This window comes from Cyrtonyx montezumae, unplaced genomic scaffold, assembly GCF_038088225.1.
Source record: "Cyrtonyx montezumae isolate F1298 unplaced genomic scaffold, pur_monq_1.0 scaffold_24, whole genome shotgun sequence".
NCBI classification, from domain to species: Eukaryota; Metazoa; Chordata; class Aves; order Galliformes; family Odontophoridae; genus Cyrtonyx; species Cyrtonyx montezumae.
In genome coordinates this window covers 11,450,227-11,467,925 of record NW_027071981.1, presented here as the reverse complement: position 1 = coordinate 11,467,925, position 17,699 = coordinate 11,450,227, and the positions used below count along the sequence as shown (strand labels likewise).

Sequence of the window (17,699 nt, the reverse complement as noted above, 5' to 3'; positions counted from 1 at the left end):
CTGGCAGGTGCTGATGCTGCTGAAGTCTGGTGGCTGGGCAGACAGCTGCTTGAGGCTGCATGGTGGTGATTGGTCTGTCGGGATCCGGGGGCTACCTTCACTGTGGGTATAGCTAGGTATTTCCCTGAGCTGCAGTTGTTAGCATTTCTTCTTTTCCTCCCTGGTACTTAAGATGTTTTGTGCCTCTTTCCTTTGGGCAGGAAATGGAAGATGCCCACTTAAATGCTGTCCTCATCCTGGGAGAGGCTTTTGCGTCTGAGGAACCTTTCGATTTTGGCAACCAAAGCACCACTGAAAAGATCCACGGTTTAATTCCAGTGATGCTGAAGCATCGGCTCGTTCCTCCACCAGAAGAGACCTACTCTCTTCATCGGAAGATGGGGGGTTCTTTCCTTATCTGCACCAAACTGAAGGCCAAAATTCCCTGCAAAAACATGTTCCAAGAGGCATACAGCAAATACTGGAGCAACAGGGGCAAGAAGCCAGAGGATTAGTGTGACTGAACTCATGTACCTTGTTCTGAGGGCACAGTTTGCGCCTTGCAGAGAGCGTTGTAAGCCTCCCACGTGTTGCGTTGTAGCTCTCCATCCTCTTGAGAATGCAGCAGCTGTGCCCTGGAAGCCAAGCGTGTGTTTCACTGGGACAAAGTTTGTTCTTTCATGTTCTATCTGTCCTACACTACGACTGCCAGTACAGTCTGCAGCTTGCAGGAGAATAGCTCGAGTGCTTCTGTACTGTTTCAAGGCACCAGCCAACTACCTTGAATGCATTTTTAACATTGTGATGGTGGCTGCCTAGTGATCGGGTTTGATAATGGGTAGGTGAAGGAGAACAAGAGTGGAATTCAGTATTGAAACCTGTTAGTAATTATCCAAATCCAGACTTTTTTTTTAAAAAACAACCTTCACTCTTTCATGCTAAAGTGGAATTCAAGTAGTGTACCCTACCACGAGGTGCCCCCCTTTTTACCCTGGTTCTGTAAGTCAAGTGGTGGCAGTCCAAGAACTCTCCTGGATTTTAGTGACACTGATTTCATAACAGGGGTGTGTGTGTGTGTGTGTGTGTGTGTGTGTACATAGGATGCGGTTTTAAGCTTGCTGCTCCTCTTTGACTTGCAAAGCAAAAATAGGAAACATTTAAAAAACAACTCTGAGAATTGAGTGCCAAGATCTTTTAAACTCGCACACACACACACACACACACACACGTCCTCACACAATCTTTGGTTCTGGGAGACAAATGTTTAACCACCAGAACTGTATCTCAGCACAGAGAGTGGGTCTCTTCACTGTCTGGTAGGTACCATCCTTCCTGATACTGAGTTAGATGAGTTCCACCTCTGACACTTAATTGCTTGCTGGACTCTTAACTAACAAGCGAGTCTGTCTTTGTGGCTGATCTCTGGTAACGCAAAGCTTAGGGCAAGGCAGCCAAACACTTCCTGTCTCTCATGACCATTTAAAGCTTTTGCTGATATGTCACATTTAAAACCAGACGCACAATTTTCAACTATTGGAGTCAAGCTAGCAAACTTACTTTCTTAGGTTTTTGTACAAAGCCCTGTACCTGTACGAGTTCTGATTTCAATAAACAAGTGCTTGTGCGGTGGGCCTGCAGTTCTTCTGTCTTCTGTTGGGGTAATGAATACCCAAGCAACCCAGGTGCTGCTATGTGGGATAAACAGCAGCAGAGGAAAGGAAACTTCTAAGTGCCTTCCTGGTGTGTTTTTTGGCCCCATGCATTGCTGTGACCCTTGCAATGCCACCTGTGGCCTGTTTATTCCTTCATCTTTCCACTGCAGCTCTGTCATGTGGTGGTGATAAGGTCACCAGGAGCCAGAGAGGTGCCAGCCCAGCAAAAACCCCAGCAACTGACTTGTTAGTTTGTTTTTCCTTTGCTTAATCACTCTGTTAGGAGTATTCTGGATGTGTTTGTGCCCTTCTTCCCACTTGTGAAGAAAAGAATGAAGTGCAGCTGTAGCACATTGATATGTATATATTGTTGTATATATATAGCAGTTACATATATTGATGCTCACCTGGTGCTAGTGAGGCAGGCGTCCTCGGCAGCAGGCTCTGCTGATCTGACTTTGTTTCAGAAAGATCCAGTACTAGGAGTACTCCTTGGGTCAGTCCTAATCCTTTGAGAAGCGTGAACTCTGCTATTCAGGGAAATAATAGTTTGGCTTAAAGCTGCTTAACTTAGGTGGAGTAGCTTTTCTTGGTGCTCTGGGTTCTGATCTACATGCTGTAGTTACTCTCCTTTGAATCTACACCTTCCAGCTGTAAAAAAAATGGTGGAATTGAGATATTAATGCATACATTAGAGCTTAAGAAGCGAAGTACAAAAAGCTGCCACGTGCTTTGCACTAGGTACGCTTCAGAGCAAAGCTTGAGCCCCTGAAGCCTGACAGCTGCCATGCTCAGACTTGTGAGGAAGACAGAAAGAAGACCAACCAACCGCATCACTGTTCAGTTTTCCCAGCAGGCACAGCTGTGCTGTGCAGTCGTGGAGGTGATGCAGCTCTGGATGCCACGCTGAGGCACGACTATTTATTTCTCAGCAAACAATTCCCTTCCCTAGAGAGTCTGTTTGTTTAAGGATGAACAATGGAGTTGTTTTGCATTCGCCCCAAGGATAACAAGTAGCGGAAGGTGAGCTGTTCCCTTATTAGGAGAGCTCAGGCCCTAGTGCTCGTGGCCTTTTGTGTGCTTTCCAGAAGCTTTAATAATTCCTGCAGATTACTCTTACAGAAACAGTTCTTAGTTCCTCAGCACTAACCCGAGGTTACACTTGCTTCTGTGGAGCTGCACAGTAGCAGTGATGTATGGACTTTCTTACTCAACCTGCACATTGCATCAAAACAGAAAATGAGTGCTGGGGAGTGGGACAGGGCCTCCAACACACAGTTCACTTTCTACTTCACTAATGCCCCGATCCCTTGACAACTGAGGGCCCGTTTCCCTGCAGTGAGGAACCAAAGGTGATGTACAGGTCACAGCGCAGGGAATGGACGGTGCTCCTCCAAGCTACAGCAAGAAGTGTAAGGGTTCAGGTAGGTTTTTCCTGAAGGTGATAAGCTCAATAGAATCACACACCCAGTACTTTTCTTCCCCGTGCCCTTGTACAGATGAGCTAAACATGCCCCTTACATTTCCTAAAACACAATTACATTACCTCCTCGAAGCTTAAGCACTGCTACGGAGAAGAAAAAGGAGACAAAACATCTGCATTTCTAACAGTTCCCTGTTTTATTGCAGTACATCAAAGTAGGTTAATATTAAGTGTTACCAACATAAAATATTGGTGGTAGGTCATTTTTACATTGTCGACTTTTCCACCTTAAATATTTCTGTGCAAAAGAATCTACATCATTGTTCTGTAGCAGAGAATCTCTTACAATGTCCCCTACAACATTGAGGGCATTAAACAAAATAGTGAGAAGAGGCAAAAAGCAGAATCTTTCCCCCACACGCACACTTGTCAGCTTTTATCATCTAAAACAAAAAAGTGATTACATCTATGCCATGCAAAACTGTACAATAATATTACAATGAAAAACCTAAAAAATCCCATATTAAAAATAAATGATATGAAACTGTCATACATAAAAAGGCAGGTATAATTGCTCTGAATTACCAACACTGGTTTGTTTGTGGATTTCTTCCCTGTGGATGAGACTTCCTTAAACGCAAAGCGAAGATAGGTTATACAAAGCTGCGGCTGGAAAGAAAGACTGTGTGGAGTTGGGATTCAGCACGGAAAGTCCATGGGCCTGCTTGTGAGGGCACCTGCCTCATGCAGCCTGGACACACCTGCACCCTTCTGCAGAACATCGTCCCCTCTCCTTTGAGCAACCAAATCCTATGTGAAAAGAAGAAACCCAAAAAGCCACGTAGCAAAAGCTGCACGTGCCGCCTTGAGTCCCAAGCTAAGGAGGTAGGGGTACCCACCTGGGGACTTCTTAGTTACGACAGGACCCTTTCCTTCCCTCTGCTGCATACCTGAGACTACCACAGCTGGTTGTTCAGTTTATCAGAATCAAATCAGGCACAGCAAGTTAAAAAACTTACTGAAATGAACAAAATGTGCATTCCTAACAAGCTGCAGCAGCTAATGGATTAAAAGCAGCCACTTCCACAGCAACAGGCATGGGGTTCTGGAGCCACCAGCTGTTTTCTACAGGTCAGATACAACGGAGTGGAGTGCACTGCTTTTGGGTGTAGGAAGTGTGGAAGGAAAGCTCACATTTGTGTCCATGCACGCGCAGGGAAAATCTACTGCCCAAACCTTTGCATTCTCTAACCTGGAGTCCCCTTAGTAGCTGCCTGAATCTTCAGATCCTTTGTTGCCACCAACGTTAACAATAAAAAGCAAAAAACCAACGGCCCATATGTTTAGGTAGAGTCATAAAATGCAAGATACCTTCAGTCTCAGCCAAAAGGAAAAAACCAGCTAGACACGTAACTGTGAACACAGAACATACGCTACGGTCAAAGACTGAATGGGAGGCTTCGAGCTCCCCAGACAAGTTGCAGCCCTCAAACTGCAGAGGTGAAACAATGCTACAGTGCAAAGCAGCAGACATCAAACCTTATGAGACAACTGTCATCGAGATACCAGGCAAAAGTCCTACAGTTCAAATGACCGAGCTGCTTGCCTCAGCCCAACGCGTAAAGCTCAGCTACAGAATGCTTTTGTCTTCAGGGTTTGTGCCAACAAAAAGGATGAGCGTGGTTTCAAATTGAGTGTATAATCAAATGGTCCCCAAATAACATAAAAACTATTCAAGTCCCAGGACGACATTTCTCTTTTCCAATAAGTGACGTGGTCATTTGCTTTTCAACTGAGAGAACAGTTGCTGTTTCTCTTTTTAACAGATGCGTATAGAAATGCACAGTACCAAACTACTGATTAAATATAGTAATCCTAAAGGAAACTGCCCAGGCTTAGAAACTGTGGTGCACAGTGTAGTCCCGTGGAGCTCATCCTGTGGAGCACCGTGTCACTCAGCTGCCCTCTGCTCTGCCTGAAAATGCCTGCTTGTTGAGGGATGGGGCTGGCAACAGCTTGCAGGCACCGCGACGCAGTAAACAAATGTGTTCAGTCGTTTCAATTGTTTGCTGTGTCGTGGCTCTTCGGGTTTCATTTTCAGACAGAGCATTAACTCAACTGCAAAAACATCCACAGAGAGGATGAGGCGACCCTCTCCCAGGGGACGTGTCGCACAGGAGGCTCTATCTCACGTGACTATTGTTTAAATGCCTTCTCTCAATATCAAAATAAGATTAATGTTTAAATACAACAAACAGTAAATACAAAACTAGTCTGCAAAGGCTTTGAGAAGTGTGTGGACATGCTTCACCAACGGGAGGGGATTGTGGGGAAAAGCAGTGGCTATACTGGAAGCAATAGGCAACCTGTAAAAAGAAGCTGATGCGGAGTTCTAGTGATGCCAGTAACGCCCTGCCTCTCTGTCCAACACAAAGATGAAAACCTGTTTTAGGAGGAATCCCTTTCAAGTGCTTAGCTGAAGGCTAAGGCCTTCCACGTTAAATGCCAGGCTTACAACAGTAGTAGCTTTGAAGTGAAAACAAACCACTACCATCTTGCTACTCTGAAAAAGCCAAACTGGAGAGAGACAGGTTTTGATATGACGGTTATTAAAACAAGACGTCCAATTCCTGTCCTAATGTAAAACTGAATGTACTTAAGCTTGGACAAGCCTCAATTCAGGGTGAAAGAGAAATCTTACTGAAGAGACCCAGCATGATAAAATGGTACAGGCGATGATCTCTGCGTCTCATCCCCTGTTCCACATTTAGGTCACACCTGGAGATTACTGTACACGGTCTGAACTTACCTATAGATTCCATTACAGAAGACAGAAACTGGAAAACTCCAAACATTTCTATGTGGGTGAAACACAGTATTACTGCTAACTGCAAGAATATGGAATGGTTTAAGAGCAAGCTTCTGAAACCCACAAAAAACAGTATTCTAAATACAAAAAGCCCTTACATGTTTGAGTATGGTCATAGTATAATGCCAGCAACAATACTACTGAGAAAAGAGGCTCATCTGAACACTCCTAAATGGAAAACGCATCTGCCTGGCTACCTCGAGAGAGAGAGATCTTCCTCTTACCATCCCTTTGTATGTCAGTCTCTCACTTCATTCCGGTGACTGCATGACCAGCTTCAGCTTTTTAGTTATTTTTGCAACCTCACTGGGCTCTGTCATCCACTGCAATACTTTCTGCCTTCCTGGCCTGCGACTGGAACCAAACAGCAGATGAGCACATAGAAACAACTGCACACTGCACAGACCCACAGCATGGGTGGGGAGGGAGAGGAAAACCAGCCTTACCCGCACGGCAGCTGTGGGTGACCAGGCATCTGTAATGGCCACAGTGTGAGGTCAGTCTTCAAGGTTCGTCGTTGCTACAGTGACAGCACAGCCAGCAGTAGCTAGCTTCAGGGTAAGAGCACTCATTTGGCTGATGTGTATTATAAACTAGTATTTGGTAACAACAGTAACAGGTTTCTGTTAAAGGATGATGAAAGAGATGTGGAAGACTGCTCCCTTCCTAGTGAAGCCCGGTCAAAGGCTGACCCAGGGAAACAGCTTTCCTGCTGAATCCCGTGGCACTGAGCTCCCTTGCTGCTGTAAGGACCTCTACTGCAGGTTTCTCAGCTGCACAGCCACCCAGCGCGGCCAGCTGGCTGACGGGCGCCCTCACGTGTCGGGGCGGGGGATTGCTTTCCAACCACTGTCATTTTTGCAAAGGATGGGGATCAACGTGAACTTAGGAATTACAGCCTCAGATGCTACTGCCAGAAATAAAGAAACGTTGGGAAAGTACTGCAGGGACTTCTCCCGGCAGTGCAGCAAATGATACGCAAAAGGAATATCTGTCCTGTGAAAAGTTTCAGGCCAGGCCTCCAAGTCTGTATATCACCGAGCATGAAAACAGGGACAACACAAATCTTAAATTAAAGGCTCTCTTAAATAAGCATCCATCTTCTGCTGCATACACAATGCTTTTTTTTTTCTTTTTTTTTCTTTTTTTAATATATACATACATATTTTACTCTAACATCTGTGTATTTATTTAAACTCTGTACTGTAGTAAAATATGCATCATCTTAATCAATAAGGATTTGCTGGCAACAATCAGATTGACATTCAAACGTGGTGGCTGAAAGCTTTTATGTGCCTCTGACATACCGATCATTCCCCGTGCAGGGGAAGGGGTCTCTGTGCTGCTTCTGTACAGTACAATGAGCTATTGTATGAAAAAAATCCTTCTAGATTTTCTCTTGCCGATACTGGTCTGGACTATTTAAGTTACTTTTGAGGGAATTGTGGGTTAGGATAAATATATGTCTTTGAAAATGAAAGCAGCTGTAACCACAAAAGATGAAACCAATACTAATACAAATCTACAGCATCTGATATTTACCAACACCCTAGCTTTGCTCATTCGCTGCTGTCAAATCTGGGGAAGGGAGGGTGGGGCAGCGCTGAAGACAACCAGCTTCTACCTTCCTCTCTACTTGGCTCCCAGTTGACTTTCAGGTGGGGAATGAGGAGTGTTAGGATGGTGAAGGTGTGAACTGGAGCAAGTGGAGGGGACAGCAAGCTGCTGCGGTGTCAAACCTGAATGCTGAAGCAGTTCATGAGTCCCAGCTCACGTGGTCAGAGCTCTCCAGGGAGAGGCTCTTGGTCTTGTGAGGAGAAACAGGGCTGGGAGGGCTGCTGAGGTTGGAGCTGTTCGATGCAGTGGAGTGTCTCGGCGAGTCGGAGTCCTGCAGCCAAAATACACAGAAGAACACCAGTAAGTAACAGGATGGAAAGTTTGAGCGACTGAAGGTGTCTGAGCAACAAGTGACTGGATTCAGAGGCATGCACATATTTCATTTGTGTCCAAAAATACTGAGGAATTTTCTTGGCAGGGGTGGGAATTAAGAGTAAGCTGTCAGATCTGTCTGCTTACAGCATATCTGATGCAGACAGAAGGACACCGCAACTGTGGGATTCTTGCAGATTACATATCTCTCTGCATCAACAATGTGCAGCTTCAGGCTGAGAGCTACAACATCTCCTGTCTTTTCACAGAGCTGAGATGCTCTTGCACTGAACAACAGAATCTTCATTGTATAGGCTTCACAGTTTCTTCTGTGATACTCCCAGGATATTAATTCAAACCATCCAAATCAAGTTAGTCTAGTTAGCAGTTCCACGGTATAGCAGAATGCAAATATGTCTGATCTGTATTTGGGCTGACGCTTGCCTGCCAGTTTTAACTGGAAGGATATATTTTCTGCAAGTGAAAAGCCTCTGTGAGCCCTAATTTTCACACTTCCTGGTTAGAAAATGGTCTGGGGAAGTTTTGCTGGCCAACTCCATGAAAACATTCTTGGTTGAAAGGACAGAGTTTAGCACTGGGCAAGATTGTTGTCCTGTTGTAACATTAGTCTTGTTTTGCACAGTATATAAATGATTAAATCCAGTTTCTGCTCTAAATGGAATTGTTACATGATAAATAATCTTGTTAACTTCAGACATTCAAGAGTGAATACTATGACAAAATACCTGCTGCAAAATGTTTGCTACTACAGCTTAGGAGTCTTTGCAAAAAAAGGACAGAAGGAGTATCAGCACTTCAAGCTGTGAGGTTGCTATCAAACTGTTAGTCCACTGAGCCAGTATGTTTGGAAGCCTCACTGCCCCCGTAATTCCAGGTAAGGAGCACGATGAGAATTTTCTGCATGTTGAATACCAGGACCAGAGTTGAAAAAGAATCATACAATTGTCTAGGTTGGAAAACACCTTCAAGATCAAGTCCAAACAGCAAGCAGACCTATCGAGTCCCATCTGTAAGCCACGTCCCTCAGTGCCACACTCACACGTCTCTTAAGTACCTCCAGGGATGGGGACTGCAGCACTCCCCTGGGCAGCCTGCTCTAATGCTTGACCACCCTCTCCATGAAGAAGTTCTTCCAGATGTCCAGCCTAAACCTGCACTCGTACAACTGGAGGCTGTTTTCTCACACCTTATCACTTGTCTCCTGAGAAAAGAGACTGACACCCTCCTCACTGCAACCTCCTTTCAAGTAGCTGTGGAGAGCGATGAGGTCGCCACTCAGCCTCATTCTCTGCAGACTAAATAACCCCAATTCTCTCACAAGCCTTGTTTTCTAGTCCCTTCTCCAGCTCTGTTGCTTTTCTCGGCACACGCATAAGTAATTCAATATCCTTGTAGTGAGGGGCCCAAAACCAAACACAGTACTTATGGTGCAGTCCCACCAGTGCCACATACCAGGGAGCAACCACATACAAAGTCTTCTCAGCTCAACTTGAAATACAAGACATACAAGTTTGCATTTTTGACAGTGAGTTTTCATTTCAACAGCGATTCCCAAACTTGCAAGGCAATCAAGGAGTTACACCAAACCCATGACATAATTTAACTTCCTCATCTTTACCAACGCACTTAGATTTTTATTCCTCTTTGTCCTATCACTCACCTCTCGCTCATAGTCCCTTGTTGGCGCATCGCTGCCTTGGTCCAGGCCACCAGAGGATAAGGAACCATCTGAGGGCGATGCCATAGGCTGACGCTTTGCTCCATAGCTACCTCCTGAGAACTCCCTCCGCAATGCACTGCCATTTTGTGCAGATGATCCTAAAATGTGCAGAGGAATTAAACTGTTGCAGACGCCCAGACAAGGTACTAGAAAGTTGCTAGCTATTTGGCTGGCTATTTCTGCTTTCATCCGGCATTTCCCGGGACGCTCAGCTTGTGGCTTGCAGTCTACATGTGCTTTTATCTGGCCTGATGTCAGATGCAGTTTTTCTCTGATCTCTCCCTGACAAGTCAGGGTTAGCACGCAGCACAAACGTAGTCACTGTGCCCTAACAAGGACAGCAGTTGAAGAAACTGCTGTGGTGGCAGCCTTGTTCCAGGGAGCTCTCCCCAGCAGTGGGTAGAGTTGTACTGGCACACACAGGCTACAGCAGACATAAGGGCTTTCTGCTGCCTGCTGGCTATTTTCATATGCTCTGTTGTTCAATCACTTGCCTAACCTCAGCACAGATCATTTTGCTGACTCTGGCACACAAGGACAGCATGGCAGCAGTAGGAAAGCTGTTTCCTATGCCTTGTGACTTCTGTATCAGCAGCCGGTTTTCTACTACCTCCTCTCTGCACTAGCAGCAAGAGAGGCACCAAGAGCTCTAGAGTTCAGCAACAAAATTAATACATGCAGAACTTGTGAACAATTTGTCAGCAATTTGCACCACTTCAGCTGCAGCAAAGAAGTCCCGAGGGTAAGGATGTCTTTTTCATTCCAACTGCGGCTGTAAAAATCCGTCAGATTCCAAATGCAGGAATGCCAAAACCACTAGCTGCTTACTGCTGGGCTCCTTTGGAAGTGACATTACAGTAGCATCCTGCCCACAGAGGGAGGACAGCCAGCCATTGCCTCTCAAAGTCCTGTCTAGTGGCAGCACGGAGAGAAGCAGTGCACGTAGCTCTTCCCTAACACACGTGTGCACGGCCCCACAGCAACACGGATCTGATTGCTTACTTGCTGCTAACCCACTGCTCGCGCTCATCGATCGTCCTGGTTCTGTGCGGGATTTCGTGATCGATGGGATACTGACAGAGCCACTGAATACGGTCCGACTTTCCTGAGGCCGAAGATTCTGCAATGCAGACACACAACAACATGTTTCTTATTGATTGCTGGCTCAACCTTGGATGTTAGGGAGGAAGGCCCCAAAATACAACACATCCCCAACCTCACCAGAGCTGAATTATCTGAGCAGCAAGTCAGCAGAATTTGCAAAGTAATATTCTGCAGTTTAGTGCAGAGACTGAAAGCACACACAGCTGACAATGAAGTGCTGAATTACATGGACATATGCAGACAATTGAAAAGGTAGGTCTGGTAATTCAAGAATTTCCTTGAAAGGATGATTTGCAAGCCTAAGCTGCTACACATGTAATTCCATGTTTACTGCACACTGCATTTTTTCTGAGCACATGCTTCCGTGGATTTTGTTAAAACCTCTCCTTGATGCCATCCCTTGTGTCATTTTGTACGATCATCATATGAATCCCCAGTGCCTGCAGTTATGGACACGTACTGGACCACAGGATCAATCCGTCCTTCAGTTCATGGCTCCAAAGATATGATCAGCATTTCTCCAGGCCTCCACCAGCTGAACCAAAGCCACAACCGGCTCCATGGTGTCAGCCTGCCCAGGACACCCACCCCTGCTTTTCTATGGACTGCCATTACCACTCCTGGATTTGCAGCCTAAGAGCTCCAGTGAGATATTCTTAAATTGTCACTGAATTGAAGCAGTCCTATCCTGAGGGAACAGACAAAACACAGTGTCTTTACTTGGATATGGCAGCTCCTTAAACACAGACTGTGTCTTTAAAAGAAAGACATACTTTGACATAATTTCTGGGAGATTTTATCTCTGCTTCAGTTAACTTACAGCTGATTTCAGGGGAAAAGGCTTCTCAGCCTATTAAGCCTATCTCTGTACATGAGCTCTCTTCTTAGCTCAGAATATCCATGTCTATTGTTTCATCTCTGCCCAAACAAGAGACAAATGTGATTTGCACTATTGAGTGATTAACATTAATGAGAATTAGGCTCGGAGAACCTTTACAGCTGCAGACTACAAAAAGATCTGCAGGTAGCTCTGAGCATTACTTTGTTTCCACTTCACCAAACACTTACTGCAATAATGGCTATTTCTTCCTATTCATATGCAATTATTTCCCCACCCTCACTCTGAGATAAAGTAACTAAATAAAAAGGTACATTTTCTATTGCAAAGCCTGTTTAGGCTGCAATGATACAGAAGAGAAATTCCCACCCCCTGCACGAGTTCTCTCAAAGACCCTCAGACACCATCTGATTCTCTACTGGTATTCTAAGATGTGTAATCAGATAGTGGCTTTGTAAAGAACAGGTGAGATGTTAGATTAGATGGCGCAGACGTTATCAGGTAATTGTTACCAACCTGCTGCTAGTCCAATTTTACAATGACCCTCAGAGTCACTGCTGTTACAGACCTCTATGCTATTACAGTCAACTCTTTGCTTTTCAGAGGCTTAGGAATGATGGATTTTTTGTGAGCAAAAAAGAGTTAAAAATCTCTCAAACACCAACAAAATGAGTGAGAGCTTACCAGAGAAAAAGCCCTGCAGCAGCAGGTGAACGTGTGCACCACATTCAGTACACCAGAGCTGCATGGAAGGGGCATTTATTTCACGTGGCAGGGAAAGTAATTATATGTAATAATAAGGCAACTGACCTCCTTAACAGTGACTGAGCAGACAACATGTAGGCACCAGGGGAAGGAAGGACTAGGAGCATTATAAAGACTGATGTATTTACTAGTGTAGTCTTGTGGTTATTTTTTGTGACCTCAGTTTGCAAAGTCCATGTAATTCTTTGTACAGAGCTTTTCCACAAAGCAAATCTTCCCTCGTTCTTTGATCTAAAATAAAAAAAGCACATGCTGGAGGCCCTGGCTCTTTGGACCCAAAGTGATATGCACACGATGCAGAAGGGGATTCAAAGAAAAATAAATGGCAGTTAGTGGTAGTTATCAAGCAGCCAAATGCAGCAAACTAAGAACAGAGAAAAAAACAAACAAACAAACAAACAAAAAAACCCGAGCTTGCTTTACTTAGAGACAAAAACCCCTCATTTGGAGTAACAATCCAAATCCTAGCAGGTAAATTCATCCCCACTGCTGAACCAAATGGAGAAATGTGAAAGGATTTCTCTTAGAAGAGAAAAACTCAGCAGCAGAGAAGCTGCTTGCTGAGCAGAGTTAGTTGCCAAGCAGTAGTGCATGGTGCAGCCCCACTGGAGGCTGTGCTGCTAAGCCCCAGCTCGTGCCCACCACCAGCCACAGTGCCCACAGGGAACTGTTTTCCTGCATTTCTTTGTCCATGGTTCTTTTTGTTGTTTGTTTTCTTGTATTAATTGAGGTTCTGTTCATTACAATGTTAATTTAAGCTTTTCTTTCATGAAATGGCAGGACATAACTTAAGAGCCTATTTTAAGGGTTAATTTTCAACTCTTCCTACAGACTCTAGGTTCCGATATTCAGTCGGCCCCTGAGTCCCCCAACCTCTGCATAGGGACTGCTATCATTCTTCTACTAAAAACTCCAGATACACAGAGGGATACGGGCAGGCACAAAGGCAAAATCTACAGCTCTGCCTTCCAGAGACAGCTTACAGCATTTCTTCCCTGAACCCAACAAGAGACCTTCACACAAGCCTCCTGTGCTCTAAGAGCAAAGAAGCACAAAGTCTCAATGCTCCAGGCTGACCACTTTGCTTGTTTCTCCAGTTTATTCTAGCGGGCTGAAACAATAGGAAGAAGGATGCTCCCAAAGCCAGGACGAGCACTGTTATCACCTGAAACATCAGGGGCCTGGTCCTTACTGACTTTCTCACACGAGGAAGGGAAGGTAAAGGATGAGCCAAGTCTGGTGACTGGCATGTTAGACACAGAAAATTCTTATACTACAGCTGGGTTTAAAAGGCTGTTAAGAACCAGAGCTGAAATACAGCTTTGGTGCTAATACAATGGCCCCCCAAAGGAGAAGCAAATTTTGCTTATCCTTTTTTTTTTTTTTTTCTTTCGATTGAGCATTCCTCATTTGTTTTGCATCTCTCGTACCAGAAAAGCCGGGATGGATGCAGACCTGTCATCACAGGGTATTTCCAAAATGCTGCAATTTCATTTTTGGATATTAATGTATGTGACCATTACCCAACAGTGACATGAGTGCTCATAGGACCAATCGAAGTTCACGGTGTGAAATTTTGTTGTGGAACTTTATGTAAAAGATATTTATTTTCCTCCTGCATTTTAAAATTCTCTTTAGCGTTGGATGCAGATATGCATACAAACCCCTTCCCAGTGGCAGGAACCCAGAACAGCAAAGCAGCCTGGCAGCAAAGGTTTGCTGTATGTGTCTGAAGGGTGTCAAAAGGCCACAGAAACCAACAGCAGTGTTTCCATTGCAGTGGCAGGGCACGACTCAGACACACACAGACTCAGCAACAGTCCACTGCTACAGAACCACAGATCACCCACCAAGCTCAGGATGCCCAAGGGCTATCCAACCTGGCTTTGAGTGCTGCCAGGGATGGGGTACCCACAGCTCTGGGCAGCAGTGCCAGGGTCTGACCACCCTCTGAGTGAAGAATTTCTTCCTAACAGCTAACCAACATCTCCCCTCTTTTAAGATTAAAGCCATTCCCCGTGGTCCTATCACTGTCAGACTACACAGAAAGTCAGCCTCCTCCTGCCTGTAAGCTCCCTTCAAGTACTGGAGGGCTACAGTGAGGTCTCACTGAAGCATTCTCTTCTCCAGACTGAATGAGGCCAGCTCCCTCAGCCTGTCTTAGGAGAGGTGCTCCAGCCCTCTGAGCATCTTTGTTGCCTGCTCTGGACCTGCTCCAACAGCTCCATGTCCTTCCTGTGCTGGGGGCCCCAGGCCTGGCCACAGTACTACAGGTGTGACCTCACAAGGGCAGAACGATTGCCTCCCTGGCCATGCTAGCCAACCATCTTTTATACACATCTACCTCACAGATTATTTGTGATCTATCTGCAAATCTGTTCCAAAGCAGAACTGCAGGCCACAGCACAGAACTCAATTACAATACAGCAGGAGGTACATGTGGATTTGTTTTAGTGCAGCTTGTATTACCATAGGATATAGCAACCTCACATAAGTCAGGCCAGGATACACAATACAAGAAAAAAGAGAGCTTCACTTCCATCCCCCAGATTTTACATTCCAACTGGAAGGATACTTACAGCACAGTATCTTACCTCAATCTCTGTTTAAAACTACCAGGATTAAGAGGATCTACAGGAACAAGTTTCTAACACCTTTAATTTCTGATCTTCCTGCTTGTACGTATTCCAACTTTCTTTTAACTGAACTAGAAACCACCTAGGCACAATCTGTCTCTCTCCATCCGTGTGCAGTACTGTGTAACATTACTGCACTGCCATGATTTCATTATAAGCAAACAGCTTGAAAGTTTGGTGCAGCAGAGACAGATCCTTTTCCTAACACAACCTGATACACAGCATCCTGTCCCTGCCACTGACTGCTGGAGATGTACGCTGAGAAACAGAAACATCATTCAGATTTCCCACAGTCTTCCTGGTGACTAAAATTGCTGCTTTCATAGCAAAGGGTTCAGCCCAGCTGTTCAACACTTTTTGCTTTTTAAAGCCATGAAGTATCTGTTTTTTAGCCTTCAGAGCTGTTGAAAGACCACAGCCGGCAGCAGAAGACAAATCAGCTGTGATAGAAGAAAGTGAAGAGGTGAAGGAAACCACTTTACAAGGGTTTTTCTCCCATGTTAATAGCCAGGCAAAAGGAAAACCACACCGTGTTAGTAGAGTGAACACCTGACCCAGCCATTCATACCCTCTGAGTCATAAAGTTTGGAGTACCCAGGGCAGAGCACGGAGGCGGGGAAAATGCAGTGTTTATGGAATCGTAAGAGAGGAATTTTTCAGCTGAATTAACAGTCATGTGGTAGATGTGTTCAAAGTTGCTCGGAGAGGAGATCAGACGGGAGTGATGATGAGGGAATTGATAAGGGGAGCGCTGCTATCAAAGACAACAGAGAGAGAAAGCAATGAAGGATGGTTGTACAGGTTACAACAGCAACAGCAGTCTGCAAGAGCAGTCAAACACTGATGGACAGCCAAACAGCAGCCCTGCTCGCTCATCAGCACGCAGGCTCTTACATTGTCACCCCCAGTCCTCTGAGCACCTTCCTTACATGGTATCACATGGGCCTGCCGCCCTTGCTGTTGCTAAAACATTGGAAAACAAATAAAACTTTTAACTCATTGGGAATAGATTCTAATATTTATTATAATTTGTATTTCAAAGAGCACCACAGTTGTAGAAGGTGCTTTACAGACAGTTGAGAAGCAATCAGTTCCCTGCCTTGAGGAGCTTACAATCTAAAATAGACATAACACAAAGGAAGGTGAACACAGGTGAGATGGAGTGGGGAGAAAAAAAAGATGAGAATACACAACAGCAAAAGACTGAAAGAGATTTCCTTCCGTTATTCATGCACTTTAGAGGTTCCATTAAAATTAAGTTTCACCCGTACAACAAACACAGAGTATTTCTAACGGGAGTGAACAGAGTTTCAACAGGATAGGGACACACACTGGGTGGGAAGGTGAACTGGTTAGTCAGACATCTGGGACAATTTACTCTGTTACAGACAGACAACACAAGGCCAACATCCTTCTGTGTAATCACTGAGCCTTACAGTGCTTTAGCAATGCATTCAGACTTTGTTCTGCCAACTGCTTGCTGCAGAAGAGTATGCCCTTATCAGATAAGGTGCAAAAGCACTGGGAAATCTGAACATTTTTAACAGGTAAACTGAGCAATGTGCTCCCAAAGTGTGACATAAAAGGAGGAGAAAACTAACCCCGCAGATTAAACGGGAACAATTTCTGATTGATCTCTACAGAACGTGCTGACACAAGTGCTCTCATTATTAAAACTCACGTAAATCTAAATTTAACAGAAATGTTTCAGGGCTCTATCTCACTCCCCGTGCCATCTGCACATTTCCAGCAGGCCAGCCTCATGTGTGTTTGGTTTGCCCAAAGGCCACCAGTAAATCTAAACGCCAGTTTTAATTTTCCTTCCTCCATGTCCAACTGATTTCATCACCTTAAAAGAAACAGATCTGGGTACCATTAGAAATGCTAGGACTTAAAAAAAGAAAAAAAAACAGCAAGAAAAAAACAACAAAAAACCCCCCACACAAAACAACATGGTAAAAATTCAGCTTACCCCTCTACTAAACCTAAGGCACTACTTTTTGTATGTGGAACATATTGAAGTTTGAAAGAACATTAAATAACATTCCAATACATACTAGCAAACATTATAGTTATTGTTCTTCATTTCCCTCAGCTGGTAAAATCCAACTTTGTGTTTGTTTTTTTAAAAAACGCACAGGTATTATGAGGCTTTGCATGTTAAATGAAACATCAATTACCACATCATGGCATGTAAGATATAATACACATTAGGTTGTTATTAGAAAGCTTAGCAGCATCTAAATATGAGTACTAGAACCCACCATTCCAATAATGGTCCATGAAAGCAGACTTTGCTGAGTCACCTGCTACCAAGAGAACCAGCAGCAAAGCCAGCTACATTCTTAAAAGCCAATAAGGGAGAAAAGGGAGAGTCTAAAACCACAAGCTGAAAAGCAGAGGGTAGGCCAACTGCAGACCATGAAGATACTCAGCCAGCATTCATGAATGTGAAGAAGCCACGGTATGGCAACATTTTAAAAACAATCCTTGGAACTCTCTCCATGGACTCTGCCATTAGATGCATGCATGCGGCTCCCACTTTCTTTAAAGTATACCAAATATATATTTACTCTGAAAGTTTCTCACTTGAAACAAGCAAAGCTTCACACATAATCTGTAATGGAAGTATAATGGCTCATGTATGATGAGATCAAACTGAAGGATAATGTTCGAATATAATGGCAGTTGAGACTAGCTGTTGTATGTAAAATACTCAGGCATGCAGAATATGAAAGCAAAATCAATCCTGTAAATCTGATG

General features: G+C 44.5%; 3 protein-coding genes across 10 annotated transcripts in view; 2 read left to right on the top strand and 1 right to left on the bottom strand.

Annotated features, from left to right (window-relative positions):
* Positions 1-932, top strand: part of COQ8A (coenzyme Q8A) — a 34,137-nt gene extending 33,205 nt beyond the window's left edge. Inside the window, exon 15 of the mRNA XM_065739666.1 lies at positions 201-932. Within this exon, the coding sequence (XP_065595738.1) occupies positions 201-494 (294 nt within the window). The 3' untranslated portion in view covers positions 495-932. The remainder of the gene's footprint in view (positions 1-200) is intronic.
* PSEN2 (presenilin 2) overlaps positions 1-17,699 on the top strand; it is a 93,696-nt gene that overhangs the window by 59,091 nt on the left and 16,906 nt on the right. The gene's annotated exons all lie outside the window — the stretch shown is intronic.
* The window catches only part of CDC42BPA (CDC42 binding protein kinase alpha), a 155,088-nt gene continuing 139,593 nt past the window's right edge, over positions 2,205-17,699 (bottom strand). For 2 of the 8 annotated variants that reach the window (XM_065739673.1, XM_065739675.1), the window contains 4 exons: positions 15,505-15,690; positions 10,596-10,713; positions 9,534-9,691; positions 5,608-7,811 (listed from right to left, as the gene is read on the bottom strand). In XM_065739673.1, coding sequence (XP_065595745.1) covers positions 7,680-7,811; positions 9,534-9,691; positions 10,596-10,713; positions 15,505-15,690 — 594 coding nt within the window. In that variant the 3' untranslated portion in view covers positions 5,608-7,679. Of the gene's footprint in view, positions 2,283-5,607; positions 7,812-9,533; positions 9,692-10,595; positions 10,714-15,504; positions 15,691-17,699 lie in introns of those variants that run through there. The other 6 variants (XM_065739674.1, XM_065739678.1, XR_010622409.1 and 3 more) reach the window with 5 other exon arrangements.